Here is a 16799-nt window from a genome sequence, read left to right as displayed (position 1 = left end):
GTCTCAGTTAAAACAAGTTACTGAATGAGAGTTGGTGCAAATTTAATATCCAAAAACAAACAAATCTGATTTGACCTGTTCACAACTGTCCTCTTAGGTTTAGGAGAGGGAACAAATGGCTATAGTCGGTTTGTATTGTATCTTTGATACTGCTACTGTAGTTTATAGTATCACTTTACTGTACTATTCTTTATATGTTTGCCTATCAGCTTAGGGAGCACATCTCATTACATCAGTAGGAAGGAGAGGAAGAGGATGGGAAAGAACTTGTAGCTCCTCGTGCATCAACTCTGCAGTCGTAGCTTGTTTGTGTAGTAGGCTGCATGCAGGTGAAATCCACAGTTCCTATTGAAAATAACGTGACTCAGACCACAAGGGAATTTTTCTGAACTCTGAAAGTTCATACCCTTGTAGTCTGTGGAGAGACAGATATCTATGTTTATACTGGGGTAAAAACTGGGGTGGATTATTGCCATTCTTTAATAAGTACCGCATTTTAAATAATACATGAATTATAATGGCAAGAATGTTTTATAGGAGAAATATCACACTTAGAAGTAAGGGTATAAAATGCTGCCGAAAATCATTTGGTTATCCAGAAGCATATAAACAAAGCATGTGAGCCTTTGTTATTTGTTATATGGTTATTTGAAACCATCCATCAAGAGTAGTTCTGACATTGTAAATTTTATTCTTGTGAAATCTGTTTCTGAAACAGAAATCCCATCAGACAGTGCTCATGGGAATAAAAGTTGTTTTTGATGAAGCGCTTGGAATAAATAAATAGCACTACAGCTTGCTGATCTTATTAACGTTCAGAGCTTGCTTGATGCTTGCTGCTTTCCTTTTAAGTTTTGGCAATACGAGGAAGAAATATATATGTCTTAAATATTTAAAAGTTTGCTAATCTAAAAAAAAAAAACTGGTTGTTTTTTCCTCTGCAAGTTATGTTATTAAGATGCATTACAGTAAGCTCACTGTCAGATCTGCGATCCTTTTCTCCATGAGGTTTTTCATATATATTGTGAATGTTGAGCCTGTTAAGGCTCTACCTCTTTTTCCCTATGGAGTTGCTCTTATTGCCACTTCCCTCTCCTACAGTCTTCCAGAAAACAGAGTAGAGACCATTGAGCCTTGGCATGCCATAGCCTGTAGCTTATATTAGCTCTCTCAAACAACTGATCGCTGAAGAGGTCTTAAAAAAAATTGTTTACCCCACTGAGAGGTAATGAGTCTAAAGTAACAAGAAAAAAAATTAAAAATAAGGGGAGCTGATCAGGGAAATGGAGGAAAGAGTTTGCTCTTTCTCTGATCTAACCTTAAGATTAAACCTAATTAACATCTGTTTAGACACAATAATTTATCTTGTGGCAAAAACAGATTTCAAATCAGCAGTCAACCAAATTTATATCCTAGCACATCTACATGCTGGTTGTATTATATCTCAGTGTTTCACCTCATATGATGCCTGCTGTCTAGCTCTTGCTTCACAGAATGCTTCACAGTATCAGAGCATCTCTGTGAGAGGTGGGCGAAAGTGCATTCAGCCTCATTAAGTGTAAAAGCTTTTGGGAGTAAGGAAGATTCTGTGGTTTTGTAGCGCTGAGGAAAACTGTCTGCATGATACAGTGGATGCTTTACAATAAAAACAAACAGAAAACACAGCACGAAACAGCAAACACTCCAATTAATCTCAAGACAGCTCATATAGAACACTTTCTTGAATGCCTGTGCAGAGATGCTTTCTTATGTGTACTCTTCTATATGTATATAACATATAAGCACTCCCTTTTTAAGAGAGCAGCTGAGTGCTGTTGCTTTGAAGAACTTAAACACTTCTGGGCGGTAAATATGGCAGTTAGTAATATGCTTGTCTGCATCATCTAATGCTCTGTGGCATCAGACTTTTTGTTAAGAATGTTTTACTTACACAGATAACATTAAAGAATGAGTCCTTTTTGTTTTTAGCGTGTCTTTCATACCTGTCTATAAAATGGATTTTTCTTGACTAGTTTTGTTAATTTTCTAACTTTCAGGAGATAAGTATGAGCTACATGCTGCCACTGATACTACCCCTAGTGTTGTTGTCCACGTATGTGAGAGCGACCAGGAAAACGACGTGGAAGAAGAAATAAAGAAACCCAAACCAAAAATTATTCAAACAAGACGACCGGATTATACTCCTTCTCATTTAAGCTGAACTGCTCTGGGTTTTCAAGGGTTACAAGTAGGCATATTCAAGGGAAACATTTACTGTGGAAACAGCAGGTCACAGCTTTGGTGGCAACAGCAGCAGCTGTAGTAGGAGAAATTCCAAAGTAAGTTTGCTCTGAAAAAAATAAAGGAAATTTCATCCTTATTTTTAATGCTGCAGGTTGAAAGATACCATGAGTGTGTTCCCAGATCTCTGGGAACAAAGGATAGGCAGAAAATGACATTTTGAGACCTAATAAGACTAACTTTGGGTTCATTTCTGGGGGGGTACTGTAGGCTTTTCTGTTATAAAGCAGCTGGGGGAAGATTTCTTTGTTCTGTCTCACATAAATCCTCAAGCTAATAGGCTAGTCGTTGTGTGGTGTACATAGCGATAACAGAGGTGGTTTTAAAGGTAAAATATTTGGAATTGTAAATCTTTTTCATATAATAGATTTTGTGCATGTGTATTCTTGATCTTCTAAAGTAACTTCACATTATTTTCTATAGTTTCTCACATGCTTTTGGAGATCTGGGAAATTGTTTAAAGTATTTATTATCTCAGTATCCCGGACTTACTACTAGAATGTGTACATAGATATATATTTATATTTGTTTATATGGGCACTCATATTTCAGCAGGCATACAGTTAATTTGGCACCCTACTTTGGTGCTACGTAACTTGTGCTTTTAAAATTTGACTCTTTTAACTGCCTATGTAGGATTTTGTCAGGCAAAGCAAAGTAGAAAAAAATGTGCAATAGGAAAGTGGTTTAAATAAGTTGATTTAAAATTATTTAAGTTAAAATAATTTATATCTTCGATAACATTTCTTCAGTGACTTTAACTTTCTCATTTGGATTAAAGAAAAGTATTCTGAAATGTATAAACAAAGCTAATGTTACGTGTTCACAGCAATGTACATTTTCAGTGAGAAGAATGGTAATGGAGAGAATGAGAGCATTATTCAGTCAGCAAATCTGCATTGTTGAAACAGATTTAACAGGGATTGAAAAATTGCACACAGTGTGTAGAACAGCAAAGAGAGATGGAGTGCCTTTTCTTCATTCATTCCTGATGTGAACTGTTCTACAAGCTGCACACTTGTATCTTTTTCTACTGGCTTTGTATGTCCATAAGTATATACTTTCTTAGCCTTGCTTCTAAAACAAGCTGGTATTTAGAAATGCTTAACGCCAAGTAATGATGCATACTTAAGTATTGGGTATACATGGGAAAAGCTTTGGGTTTTTTTTTTAAATATATTAGTGTGTAAAAACAATAGCTCATGACATACAAGTTTGGCAAAAGATGGCAGAAGTGTATTTTCTTATTTGTTTTTTTTTTTAATGGAAATCTTCACTTTGATGTAAGTGTATTTTTTTTTTTTTAAGAGATAGTAACTGCTATCTGTGGGAAGATATCACTGAATGTTTTTAGAAGGGGGATGTTTGGAGTTTTTCAAAATGTTTCTAGAAATCAAAGCTGTTTGGTTCCGCATTGATTCACTTTTGCCACACTTGGTCTGAGGATGACTTTTGTAGCTGGAGTTAATGTAAAGAAATCAATTCAGTGCCATTTGAAGCAAACGTAGACTTAAACGGGCTCACATCTTTTTTAAATAAAATGTTAGTGAAGCAAGTTGTGTAACAAAGCCATTCCAAGCTGTGGTGCGGTGTGTAAGTGGTTTATTGAAGGCCTGTCATTATACTAAGCAAAACAGAGATTGATATCCTGTGACCAAAGAGAACAGGAATATTTTAAAGGTCATTTACTTATGACCTTGTTGTTTGTTTCAGTTTACAGGGCATACCAAACACTGACAGTTGGTGTCTATCTTGGACCTAATTAAGTGGCACTCTCTCCAAGTTAAGGTGCTTAAGGTTATTTGCCTTATTAATGCGTAACAATCAGCTAAATACATCTACTGCTTCTTAACACCCCAAAATAAATAAAACAGAGAGAAATCCTGTTAGTTTGCCACAACTGTCTTCAAGCCTTTCCAAGATTTTTTCCATGTTTCTCAAATTGCTACTGGACTTTAGTGTTTTACTTCATGCAACTTGAAATTGTTGAAATATGTCTGTTTGGTCCTTTTTCTGTCTCTTCATGATTACCAGTCAAAGCATTAGTTTTGCATTAGTTTTACATTTGCAACTTAGTTTCTGTTCCAGGAAAAAAGAAAGCAGTGCTAATACTCAATTAAAAATAAAGAATGTTAAAGAAATACCAATATGATCTCCCAGACTATTACCCTAATATCTGCCTAATAAAGGTGGACACTGGAAACCATGGATGGAAGACTTGGGATGGCTGCAGTGTATTCTTCTGATAGGAATTGTAAACAAAGATGGTGAGACAGTAATCTGCCTGTCTTTTCTGGTTGTGTATCTTGGCGTGTGTCACCTTTTGTTATTATTACTACAATATATTGTTTGCCCTGTTTTTTTCTTAAAAAAAAAAAAAAACTGGTTAAATGAATGCTTAATTAATTGCGTTGGTATTTTATACAATTGTATAGTATGGGGCATATTTAAATTAAAATATTTTATTGTCTTCTTGTAACGTTGTGGTATTTGTACATGCAGCTATTCAAAGATTTTGCATCACAATCTGAACTTTAGGCTTCTTAAACATTGCTGGTTTGAATAAGTAACACTTGATAAGAATATCATTCCAGGTCACATCCTTATCAACTAAATAAATTTATGCATAGAGAAAGACTTCTCAACCTTCTGCTTAAGTGACTTACATGATCTTAATGCAAGTATGAGCATCTACTAATAAATGAAGTTGTCCAAAATATTTCAGTTAAAAACTGATTGTTCTGTATCAGAAATTGACATGCTTCTTAATAACAGTATCAACACTTTACCATTCCGTTAGATCTTCTAGTTTTCTTCTAGTCTAGTTTTCTTCTGCAGCATGAATAATTCTATTTTTAAAGCTCTTGGAGTATGAAAATGTCAGTATTTCTATGGCTTTATCCAGTAATCCAGTGTGGTGAGTTGCAAAGCATATGCAAAAATGCTTTGAAAGTTTTATCCTTAGGATGAAAGAAATCCTCTCATGGCAGAAAGGATTTATTGATATTAATGCTCATCATTCTTCTCAGTACTTATGACTCAGTACTTATGATATCTGTAATAAATTGCCCCATAAACAGAAGCTATTTGAAATAGCAAAGTTTTGCTGCTCATCAATAGCAGACCCATCCAAGGGAACTCCTGTGTAGAGTAACCAGAATAAATTGATCCTTACGTGACCTAATAAAATAAGGTAAGTTGTTCCACAATTTCAAACAGTAGCAGTTTCAACTGAGCCATCCTGCTTTACACAGAATACCTAGTTTATTTTTCTTTTTTGGATATATTGTTCACAGTTTCATTATTTTCATTCTGCATAAGGATAGCATCTGTATCTCAAATCTTGGAAGATACCACCTGTTGTCATCTTGCAAGACTTGTTGTCAGTTCAGTGATACACGTTGCTATCATTAGGTTATGCCCTTATGCACGCATTACTACATTAATAACCTTATCAAGGGGAATTCCACAGTATGTAAGACTAAGGTTTGTTTCTAATCAGGGCGTTGTTTTTCAGAGCAGCAACAAGTGTAGTAACTTTGATATTTAAAGTACTAGACAAGTGTATTAGTTGTTCTTGTGTAGCCCAGACTTGTCAAGGGTGGGGAAGCAACTCCCTCATGCCGTTTTAACAGTTACAGCATGGATTTTGCTCTAAGCATAATCACCTGCCAAGTCAAGTTTAGTTTTGTCACACTAGAAAGAATGCCTTTGGGAAGACAAATTCTTTAACTTGAGATTGTGATTTGTATCTGTGAAGCTTGCTTTCTTGTTGTGATATGTCCAGAATCCTCTCCCATTTCCAAACATGAAATGAGAGCAAGGGATAGACTTGTACTCTAGGCATGAACTAAGTTCAGAAATTCATTCCTTAGACTTAGCTATTGCACTTCCTCTATCATCTCTGTTTTTATTCTGGATTATGTCCAACGCATTCTGGAAACATTTTACAGAAAAATTCTATCTACTTAACACCTTTAGTAATTCACGTTTGGTTATCTAAGAACAAGAATACAGAACAACTGATAATATACAAGCAATAACAGTGAAGATAAGACATGCTCAAGGCATCTCCAGGACACTGTACCCTACTTTGGTAAAGCAAGACCAGAAAGTTGGCTCAGTTGACCATTAGTCAATACAATGGATCTGGCAGGACTGGATTCATCTTCTCTTTGTATTTGAGTTTGCTGTGTACCATCTACCAAGCAGAGTCTTTATCTCCTTGTATTTTATTTCTGACTTTGTGTGCACCTGCCTTCATTTTGAATGGGTGCGTGTTTTCCTGCCACTGATATGTACCAGGAAATTGTTTTATTTTCAGCTCCAGTAGTAGCATATCTCAGTTGTATGAACTTTTCCTATATTCACCTATCACCCATGATGTCTTACCTTTGTTAATTCTCATGAAATTACATCTGCTTTACTATTTGCTTTTTCTTGAGCATCTATCACTGTCATTTACATGTTTAACCTTCATTTCTTTGACTCGTAGGTGCAAATCGTTGTGCTCTGCTCTAGTGCTGTCCATCTGTAACTCTGGCCAGCTGTAATTGATTCCCTGTATCACAGAGTGTGTTGTGATACCTTCAATAAATACACAGGCCTTGGAACAAATCAAATTCCCATGCATGCTGCCATTGTCCAAATCTCTGGAAATACTGAAGTTGTTAGTCCTCCCTTGATTATTGCTATCCTTTGTCCCTTTATATACTTGTTTCCCCTGGCTCTCGAGAGCTTTATAACCTTGTATTTAATAGCTGGGGGAAGGATGAGCCGAGACTAGTGTGATCAGAGACATAAGGTGTAAATAAGTTGCTGTTTAATTTTGATGAATTGGAAGAGGTACATGGATGTGCCCAATAGGTGGAGCTAAATATCAAGCGATGCCATTAAATAGTACAGATAAAACTAAAATCTCAACCTACAGCCTTCCATATCTGTTACGCTCTTCATGCTTTATAACCCATAGAAAACGAACAGTGCACACACTGAGGATGTCATATATTATGGCAAGATTGCTTCCAGAACTTGAGTAACTGTGCATTTCTGTATGGGTATCCCTGTGTGCAAGTAAGCACGCATTCTGTTACTGTAAAATGTGATTAATCCAGGTGATAAAGCACTTTGTACAAGGACTGTACGTGCTGGGGTGTAGCAGCTCATAGAGAGAAGCTTTTCCTGGCAGGAAAGGAGAGTAGAAATAATCACTGCAATGCTCAATTAATGGGAAAAATAAGGCATGAAAAGCTAGCATGCGTTGCAAGCTTGCGGAGATGGTTAATGATTTTACCTTTGTAACCAGCCACTTTTCATTGTAAAAGGTGAAATCCAAATACTTTGCATATATATATATATATATATATATCAAGTGTTGCTAATTCACGGGGTGGCTTTGGCTTAGACAAGCTCATCCAAAAGCATTTCTCAGTGTGAGTTATTACTGAACTAATGCAAAGAAACAGCAGCTACATAATGTGCTTTTAACAGCATCATGGGATTTTTGAAATTATTTTTATTGTTGGCCTTTTACTAGTATTGGAGCTGAATGAGGTTTGTTTGGGCTACTGTTGTGAGAAGTAAACAAATGATCAATTTATGAAGGCTGAAAAAAATATATATGACTTGGCATAAAAAGCAGTTTCACAGCCTAGCCCTTTATATCTCTTTGTTTTCCACTCGTAAGATTTTGCCCGTACTGGAATAGAGAATTTGATCCTGCTGCGTACTTGTGTGGCTTGAAGCTGCAAGAAGTGACTGCAATGGTTCAGGTTCTGAAGTATTTCTGTTTAGTAAGACAAGGGTATCCATTAGTTTATAGTTGATACCCCCTGCTCAGCAAGGACAAACAGTTCAACAGCCTGCCAGCATCAAACCAGACCAAACCTCTGTATGTAGTGCATCTGTTTCTATGGAAAGTGACAGGTCTTCAGTGTTTTTAGTGTATTCTCCATGTCCCTCTATGTCTTGTTAGTATCTTTCTAAAAATGCTGTTTCTGATCTCAGGAGTCTTGCAGACGTGGGCAGACAATGACCTAAAGGCTTCAAGGAGATCTTTGTTTAGCCAAGTAATTACTTCTCAAAGTTGCCTTTTAAATGACTACTGTGTACTTCGTACCTCATTCAAAGGTACGAAGAGCGTGTAAAGAGAATATACATGCTACTATATCTGTCCTGAGAGGGAAATGCAGTATCTTCCTTGTTCTGATACTGAAGGTCAAGCCTATTGCATGCCATAACATGCATTATTCTGGCTGAAGGCAAATGGGCTTGTTTGTGATGAAGGACACTTGGAAGGAGTTCTATTTTTGTAAAGGAAAAAAAAAAAAACACAGTGCTACGGGGAAAAGGCTTGTCTCTGATTGCTTTTCCATTCTGTGTAAGCAGGCTCTTTTTGAAACCAAGTAGCTGCCCAAGCTGTCTTCAGATGAACTTCTTAGATATGCTGGAGTTACAAAGACTGAAAGTGCCACGCTGGTATCTCCTCAGCCATGCACAGTAATTCATTTAAAGAGATGAAAAAGCTTTACAAAAAGTTTTTTTTATGCTGAAGTCCAGTGCTCAGCAGATGTTATTTTTTCAAAAGATTTCCATGTTAAGATTTTAGAGAAGAGTAGATAGCAGGTGGGCCTGAAGAAGGTTGGCCAAGCCTCAAGCATCTTGGGTTATATGCTGTCATCTGTCTGTCTCTCGCTTCTGCCTGTGTCCTAAGCAGCATGGCCAGCACCAACTTCAGTTGTTTCTTTTGGTCATAAAAGCATTACCATAGCTTGGAGTGAAGCCTATGTGAAATCATTAGGAAAAGAGAAGCAAAAGAGGCTCCAGAGGCTGAGCTGAGGAGTCTGGGTACAAGGAGAGCTTGACCTGAGCATCAGGGCTCAGACTTCCTCTCCCTTTGCTCCTCAGTGCCCTGACATATGCCTCCAGACCGGATGCAGCAGTCCTCCAAGTTCTTCATACCCACTGGCATTATGTACGTTCCCACAGAAGCTGTTATGCTGAACCTTCTTGTAATGGCCCTGATTCCAGCTGGCACGAGCACAAGAACGTGTCCTCTCCCAAAGCACGTACTCCACAGCACCAGTTCCACCATGCAACACCAAGTACCTCTTGGCTCCCTACCCTCCTCATTTTTGAGCTTTGCAGAGAGTAAGCTTCCACTTCTAATGCTCCAGTTGCACATCTGTAATTCACTGACCTTGCTTCACCACTTGAACGTGAACCAAGTGGACAGGTCTAATTACCTTACCAGTCATCATGCTGACCAGGATCTATTTTTTAAGGTACAGCCATGGCATTCTTGTAAGAAGTATAAGCAAATGTAATTTCATAGCTTGCTTTGCAAGTTAAGGACTTGAGCATTGTACGGGATCTTCTCAAGTTTTATGGAGGAAACAATTCATTCTGAAAGCAGGTACATGTATGTGCATGTCTGGTTCAGCTAGGCCTGTCTGATGGACTGGATCAGAGAGTGCTGCATATGAGAAAATGTGCTTAAATGCATGCAGCGTGCTCGCTGTAGGCAGGGGAAAGCTAACCTGTCTGTGCTGAAGGACCAATAGAGTGAGTGGAGACCTACTGCCTTAGATACCTTGAGGAAAGGTGAGATAACAGCTCGTGAAAATACAGCATAAGCTGTGTGAAGACTGCAAGAAAGGAGAAGGAGCTGCTGCACCTGACAGCGAGGTCTTGGATTCACTTGGGTGAGTCATGGCAAGTATTGAGTTTGAAGTCTCAGCTGTATGAAATGATACCCTGAGCAATTTCGTGTGTAACCTCGAATTTTCTAGGTAATTCTGTGTACTTTCTCCTTCTAGAGCAATATTACAGGATAGAAACTTTGATATAGCCTTAATTACAGGCTAGAGCTGTTATAATAGAGCTCCTGTAGGTAGGTCAAAAATCTTTCCAAGCATGACACAGTGTTCCAGTAAGCATTTGCTGAGGAGCGGTTCTAATGACAAGCTGCTGATTAAGCAGTGTTTCAGCAGCTAGAATTTTTACATGAGATTAAAAAGAAGGTGCATTACATTACGCTGTTAATCTCTCTGCCAAATTGTGCTGTGTGGGAGAAATATTTAACAAGAAGTTTCCATGCTTTGTCAGTCTATGGTATCATTCAGGAAAAGAATGTACTGTGTTTGAGGGGAGAGTTGTGTTGGTTGGTAGTTAAATATCCAATCCTTCTCCATGGAGTATGTCAATGTACTAACTCATCCATGTGTCCTGTAACTTCTCTCTGTTCCCAAAGGTTTCCAGAATGGTACTGCTCAGTGCTTAACCTCTTGTCTACCTTATATACCCAATTGCCAGAGCCATCTGGTACTCATTTTGTGTACGCCCAGTATTAGGGAATATCAGTAAGGAAGAATTATAGAATGGCCTGGGTTGAAAAGGACCACAATGATCATCTAGTTTCAACCCCCCTGCTATGTGCAGGGTTACCAACTACCAGACTGCCCAGAGCCACATCCAGCCTGGCCTCGAATGCCTCCATTCTTGAAGAAGCAAAGTGTTGCTGTGTTTTTTTTAGGGACATTGCTCATCAGGATTCTTAAGAGCTGTGGGAGGTGTGTGGGCTGTGTGGAGGAGGAAAGAAGAACTGCTGAGATTAAAAGCTGTGATTAATTGTTCACAATGACGCATGTGCTTTACAAACACCAGGCTCAAGGAAGTCTCTGCCTTGAGCAGCTTTGAGCTACAGTGTGAGTAGAGAAGATCGGATACCCAAGAATGAGAGAAGATATAGAGGAAGTCAAGAAGAATAATAGGTCACAAGTAAGGTGTTGGTGGAACGGGCCCCAGTCTGTACCCTGGCTTTGACTTACCCAGCTTTTGAAGCAACTTAGAAATACTTAAGAATGAAGTCTACTGGAAATAAAGGGATGCAAAGTATATCTTATAATAGGCCTCTGCTCAAGTATTTAAGTGATACTGAGCCTAGCAGTGCTGGTTTGGGCTTCCTTGAGGGAGTGATGGCAATGCTGACTTTCTTCCAGTCGGAGGTATATTTGCCATATAGGTAGCAGTTGGGACAGCTTTCAGTCAGAGGACAAGCACTAAACTAGAAGGCACACAACAGTAATGGCAGTAAAGAGCAGCTGTGCGTCTTTGTGATGGTGTAGAGGACAGGGCATTTACAGCCTCTTCATGAATGCTTGTTTAGTACCTATCGTGTTAATGAAGCTTTTGGTTAGGCCTTTCTTAGCTATACTTCTAAAAGTTTTTTTTCCAGAGTCAGACTCCAGTTGGCAAGATAGGTCCTATTCTAATGTGCATTTGAATAAGTCTTGGCTTGCATTTTTTATACCCTCGGGTAGATGAGAATTGTTCTAAGTCCCATCGTTGTGCCACTTGTAGGGGCTGGGCTGTGTGAGGTAGTGGAAGCAGCAAGAAGCACGGCCAGGGCTGTGGATGCCAGGGCCTCCATTTCCTCCCAGTGGGTGCCTTCATCTGGTCAGCTGAGTCACGCGGCACAGCCTGTGCATCTAAATAGATGCTGACTGCTGGCAGAAAAGGAAATGCACCAAAGAGGAGAATTAGCTCTGTTGCCCATGGGGTTGCTCGTTACACCAGGGGTGCTGTCACTTGGTACCTGGGATGAAGGGAGTGAGAAGGCTGCCATTTTGCAGTCATTAATCAAATCTTTCAGCACCAGTCAGCTTAAAAACAAGCACTTCCTCAGCTGACACTGCAAAATCTCCGAGCCTGACTCTGGAAATGGCAGGCTTCTGCCAATGACACCCCAGCTTGGCTGGCGATGAGGCTGCCTGGTATCTGCAGATGCTAGCTGTTTTGCTTCCAGACTTCTCAATTTCCCTGTGCTCCACTTGATTACACAATGCCAGATGGCGCAGCGAATTCTGCACCAACGCCACAAACAAACTCCACAAAGAGGGCTGCAGACAGGAACCACGCGGGGAATTTAGGCAGCAGATAGTCCTGAGGTCTGGCCAGGTGTGTGGAACTTAGAAGAGAAGATGATAAATGATAGCCGGATGTGAGAGAGATGCCTACAGTGCCTCTAACCAGGACAAAGAAATAAAGGGCCTTTTCTTTATCCGTGCTCAGAAAACTGACGTGGAGCTGTGAAGCAAAATAAGGGAGAGAATTGTGAGAGAAAAATGCCCTGTCTTCCTGCAATGCTTCTGTCATTTGGGGGGATTATTTTCATGTTCCAGAAATCCAGCTGTGGGGTGTGTATCTGTAGGAAATTTCCTCCACTCTGTGCTTTGGGTAATGGTTTAAAACATCTCTCATAGGTAAAAAATTATATTTGGCTGTGCTGAAGCTTTTAAAGTGCTTTTTAAACATAGAAAATATCAGATGACGTTCTGATGCGTCTGTAAGGTGTGTTCACAGAGCTCCAAATTCTTTTCAGGCTCTGTGCTCCAGTCTGTCCATTGCAGCAGTAATATTTTCAGGATATTAGCTGAGCACCATGAACGCACTTGAAATCTGCCTGCATTAAACACCTGAGCTCATCTGCTGTTGAATCATATCAGCACCAGCTTTCATGGTGACACAATTAGCCGGCTCCATCTTAGTGCAGCCTTTGCATTTGGGTGAAGTCCAAACCTGCCATTGTGGGAGCCTCCTGTGATCCTTTCCTTTACTGGCAAATCAGATGCCTGTGTTGTACACAGGAGTTGGAACTGGTGATCCCTACGGGTCCCTTCCAACTGCAGATGTTCTATGATTTTGTGATTCTATTTGTCCTTTGGCAACTCAAAGGGTCAGGGCTAGATCCACAGAATTTATTCATCTGGTTTTTGGCTGGAATGTCCTTGCTGCCAGGTGAAGGAGTGTAATGCAAGCATCTTAATGGTAATTACCCCTTTTCTTTGTTTCTTAGATTCTTCTCCTTACAATTACTTGTCATGATAGAAAATGGAGCAGAAGAGATGTCCCTGCACATGGGCAACCACAGGAAGAGGTGACAGAGGCAGGCCTAAAGTCCTTTTGCTCCAAATAACATACTTGTATTAGAGCATAATAAGGACAGGTTGCCCAGAGAGGCGGTGGATGCCCCATCCCTGGAGACACTCAAGGTCAGGTTGGATGGGGCTCTGAGCACCTGATGGAGCTGTAGGTGTCCCTGCTCACTGCAGGGGGCTTGGACCAGATGGCCTTTAACAGTCTCTTCCACTCAAACGAGTCTACAATTTCCATTGTTTTAGCATTAGTTAATAGGAGCACTATCAAACAAACTGAAGCACCAGGGGATTTTTATTTTGTTGGCCAGGTTCTGGGTGAGGGGACTCTTTACGTGGCAGCTGGCATAGGCACCTGGCCCTGGAGTTTGGAAAAAAAAGAAAACAGTTTTGTATATTTTACAGACAACTAGATTGGTTCATGCAAGTTTGAGGTTAAAGGGAGATACTCCAGTACCTAGTGCCCTGCCTGGTATTCCTCTTCTATAAATAAAATCAAAGGGTCATGTCTGTCCAGAAAGTTTGCCCATGCAGTGTTTCATAGCTTGGCGGTAGTTGTTGTCCATGACCTTTATTCCAGTGGTAGTTATGCCTACCAGCAGCAAGATATGCTGAATGCAGCAAATCATAAATGGAATGCATGTACAAATCTGCACTTTAAATGAACTTTTATAATCTGTAAAATTTAATGATGGCCATGCAGAAGAAAGGAAACCTTTAAACAAAAGGGCGGACTCACACGAAGGTGCTATGATAAAATGGCAGCAGCACGTGGCAGCCGAGGCACCCAGCCCAAGGTGGGAGATAGTATAGGTGAGGTCCTTTCACCACCACCTGCCTCCTCCAGCACATAGCAGTTACTGCAAATGGAGCATCTGTAGCTTCATCAGTGCGTATTCCATCTTAGCATCTCTATAGTTGCCCCAAGCTGATGACCTATTTATTCCTTGGTCCCTCTAATCCCTTGGTGCTGCAGCATTCATTAAAAGCATAGATATCTTGGTTTGTTTACTATTGGCCAGGTATGAGTTTGCTCTGTTATCTTCATCAGGAGGGACAGGGTCAACGTGGGTTTTGTTTCTTGTTGGCTTGAAGCGATTTTGATGTCCTGGGTCATTCACTAAGTGTGACACAGCAGCATTCAGATTACAAGTACCTGCTGGCTTTATTAAGCAGGTGAGATTAAAAGAAAACAAACCACTGGAAGATTTTTCTCTTCTGTGGAAACCTGAAGGAGTTAATTTGAACTGGATTTGTAGTGTTAAGATGATATCGATGGTGATGGAGCGAGTGAAGGTATTGTTTTCACACTGCTGCTTTGTCTTGGAAAGCTCTACTTTAAGGCACTCTTTTCTTTTTGATGCTGTCTCATCTCCAAAATTAAGTCATGGCTGTCAATGTGTTTAATTTATTTGCCATCAGAAGCATTATTACTTTCTGTGAAGAATGAGAAACACTGAAGATATTAAAGATCAGCTTTGCTAGAGCAGAGCTGAGTAGAGGAGAGTTACAAACAACTGGTACCTTCTATGGAAAGATTTCAGGCATTCATCCACCTCCCAGCCTTCCACTGCCCCATGGTGAGGATCCAGGAGCCTTGATCATAGGCACCCAGTGTCAGGAAATCTGGACGGGCTCCCTGAGCCATGGGAATCCCTGAGACCTGCTGCTGCTAGGATGCCTCTGGTGTCCTGGGGGTTTTGTTTTGATTGCTCATCAGTGGACCATTGAGGAAATCATTATAGAATCATAGAACCGCTTCAGTTGGAATGGACTTTAAAGACCATCAAGCTTCAACCCACTTCCATTGGCAGGGGTGACTGGCATGAGGTAGGAAGGGACAGAAACTCAGGCAGCTGAAGACTCAGGATGCAGTGCACCACGAAGCTCAAACCAAGCGCTTTAGATTCAGATGAAGTACTTAGGACTGAAGTGCTAAAATATCTGAGTAGTTTCCCAAGGTCCCCACTGACCAAGCTGTCCATATGACACCTGCAGAAAGTGAATCACTGATGGTTATAACTTCTGGGCAAACAAGAACCTCAATTATTTATTTATTTATTAAAACATTGGAGATAAAAGATGACGCTAACAGGAGCTTTTTGTCATGAGTAGAGCTGTTCTTAGCACCAGAAAAAAAAAAAAAGAAACATCCTCTTGGTGAGATCTGCTGGAAACTATTTGGATTGGTACATTTGTTGCATTAACACGTTTTGAATAACGGATACTGTTTGGAAACAAAATTTTCCAAATGAAAGAAATTATGTACTATATCTGGTGCAGGAGCTGAACAACAGGAATTCACATTTTCCATTTCCTGGTGTGGAATAAACAAAGTAGGCTTAAAATTAGTAAATCAGTTAGTCACTATATTATGAATGGCATGGTCAGCAATACCACTGCTCAAGGAAAATGTTTGTTAGAACTACATCCAGTTTTCTAAATAAAACGGGCCTGCTGCTTGGCACAAGGGTCTCACCTTGGTGTGATGGAGTGTTTGGCAGCCCATATTTGAGCATCTTTATGCGTGTGACTCTGAAACTCCATTTTTAGCTACCAGCTAAAAATTATTAGTACTGCTAATTACCAGCTAATGCATTTAATTTAATTCCAGTGATGCTAATGTATATATTCAATTCCAGCCATTTTAGAATCATAGAAGAGAATCACAGCATCATGAAGATTGGAGAAAAACTCCAAGATCTCCTAGTCCAACTGTCAGCCCACCCCCATCATGCCCACTGAGCATGTCCCTCAGTGCCACATCCACATGCTTCTTGAACACCTCCAGGGACAGATGCATTTTACAAACACTCTGGCTAAGGTCACCTCACCGTTTGCTTGAGGAGATGCTATCCACAGGCTGTGGCTCATCCCACATGGCACACAGAGGGCACGGGCAAATGAGGTCACGGATGCCAGCTCCAGGACAGAGCCAGAATGGGCTTCAGCCTTGCTGTTGGCTGAGAGAGAATGGAAATTTTGAGCTTAGCAATAGCCCCTTATTTATTGCTATTAAAAATGCATGACAGTCTGATCTAAGGAGGGACAGTTTTTCTCCAAGCCTAGACTATTGTTCTGAGTGGGAGAGAATTCAAAAACTAAGAAGGATTGTTTGTTTAAGAGGAAAGGAAATGCCCAAAGTAACACAAATATGTTATGTGTAGAAAAAATGTTCACGTGTGCACATTTAAAACGTGTATGAATGCATAACCAAAGCCCCAGAGTGAGGAAGGCATGAGAAGATGAGTCAGGCAGGAGACAGCGTGTTGCTCTGCATCAAGACTCCACTAACCTGCAGGCCCAAAGCTTCTGCTCTTGTGAGTGCATTTCTGATTTGGGTGTAGTAGAATTTATTAGGGATAGAAGTTGTGGAGGTGGTAGAAGCAGGAGTCTGAGCTCTAGCAACACCCTCCTCTGGGCTGGCAGCAGAAGCACATTTTTGCTCCCTTGCCAGGGTGGGACCCAGTGGTGTGGAATAAAAACATTTCACAGCTCTGAGGAAGCCATCAGGTTCTGTGGGTGTGCCTTTGAGGTCACAACTGTCAGCCCAGCTGTGAGCAAACTACCAGAACATTTGAGTCC

The 16799-nt window shown here is 40.2% G+C and overlaps 1 protein-coding gene and 1 long non-coding RNA gene across 4 annotated transcripts in view; one reads left to right on the top strand and one right to left on the bottom strand.

Moving 5' to 3' along the window:
* The window catches only part of RCAN1 (regulator of calcineurin 1), a 41277-nt gene extending 36518 nt beyond the window's left edge, over window positions 1–4759 (top strand). For both annotated transcript variants that reach the window (XM_031612754.2, XM_031612755.2), the window contains exon 4: window positions 2037–4759. In XM_031612754.2, the coding sequence (XP_031468614.2) occupies window positions 2037–2200 (164 nt within the window). In that variant the 3' untranslated portion in view covers window positions 2201–4759. The remainder of the gene's footprint in view (window positions 1–2036) is intronic.
* Window positions 4760–13900: 9141 nt separating this feature from the next.
* Window positions 13901–16720, bottom strand: LOC116242055 (uncharacterized). Of its 2 annotated transcripts, XR_004169648.2 has the most exons (4): window positions 16510–16720; window positions 16049–16177; window positions 14739–15206; window positions 13901–14651 (listed from the first exon to the last, which is right to left on the bottom strand). It is a non-coding gene; the product is annotated as an uncharacterized LOC116242055 (long non-coding RNA). The 2 variants fall into 2 exon arrangements; XR_004169647.2 differs by having other exon boundaries at window positions 13901–15206.
* Between the last annotated feature and the right edge of the window lie 79 nt (window positions 16721–16799).

This window comes from Phasianus colchicus, chromosome 1, assembly GCF_987193195.1.
Source record: "Phasianus colchicus chromosome 1, bPhaCol1.hap1.1, whole genome shotgun sequence".
Lineage (NCBI taxonomy): Eukaryota > Metazoa > Chordata > Aves > Galliformes > Phasianidae > Phasianus > Phasianus colchicus.
The sequence above is the reverse complement of the archived record's forward strand: the minus strand, read 5'-3'. Positions and strand labels throughout refer to the sequence as shown.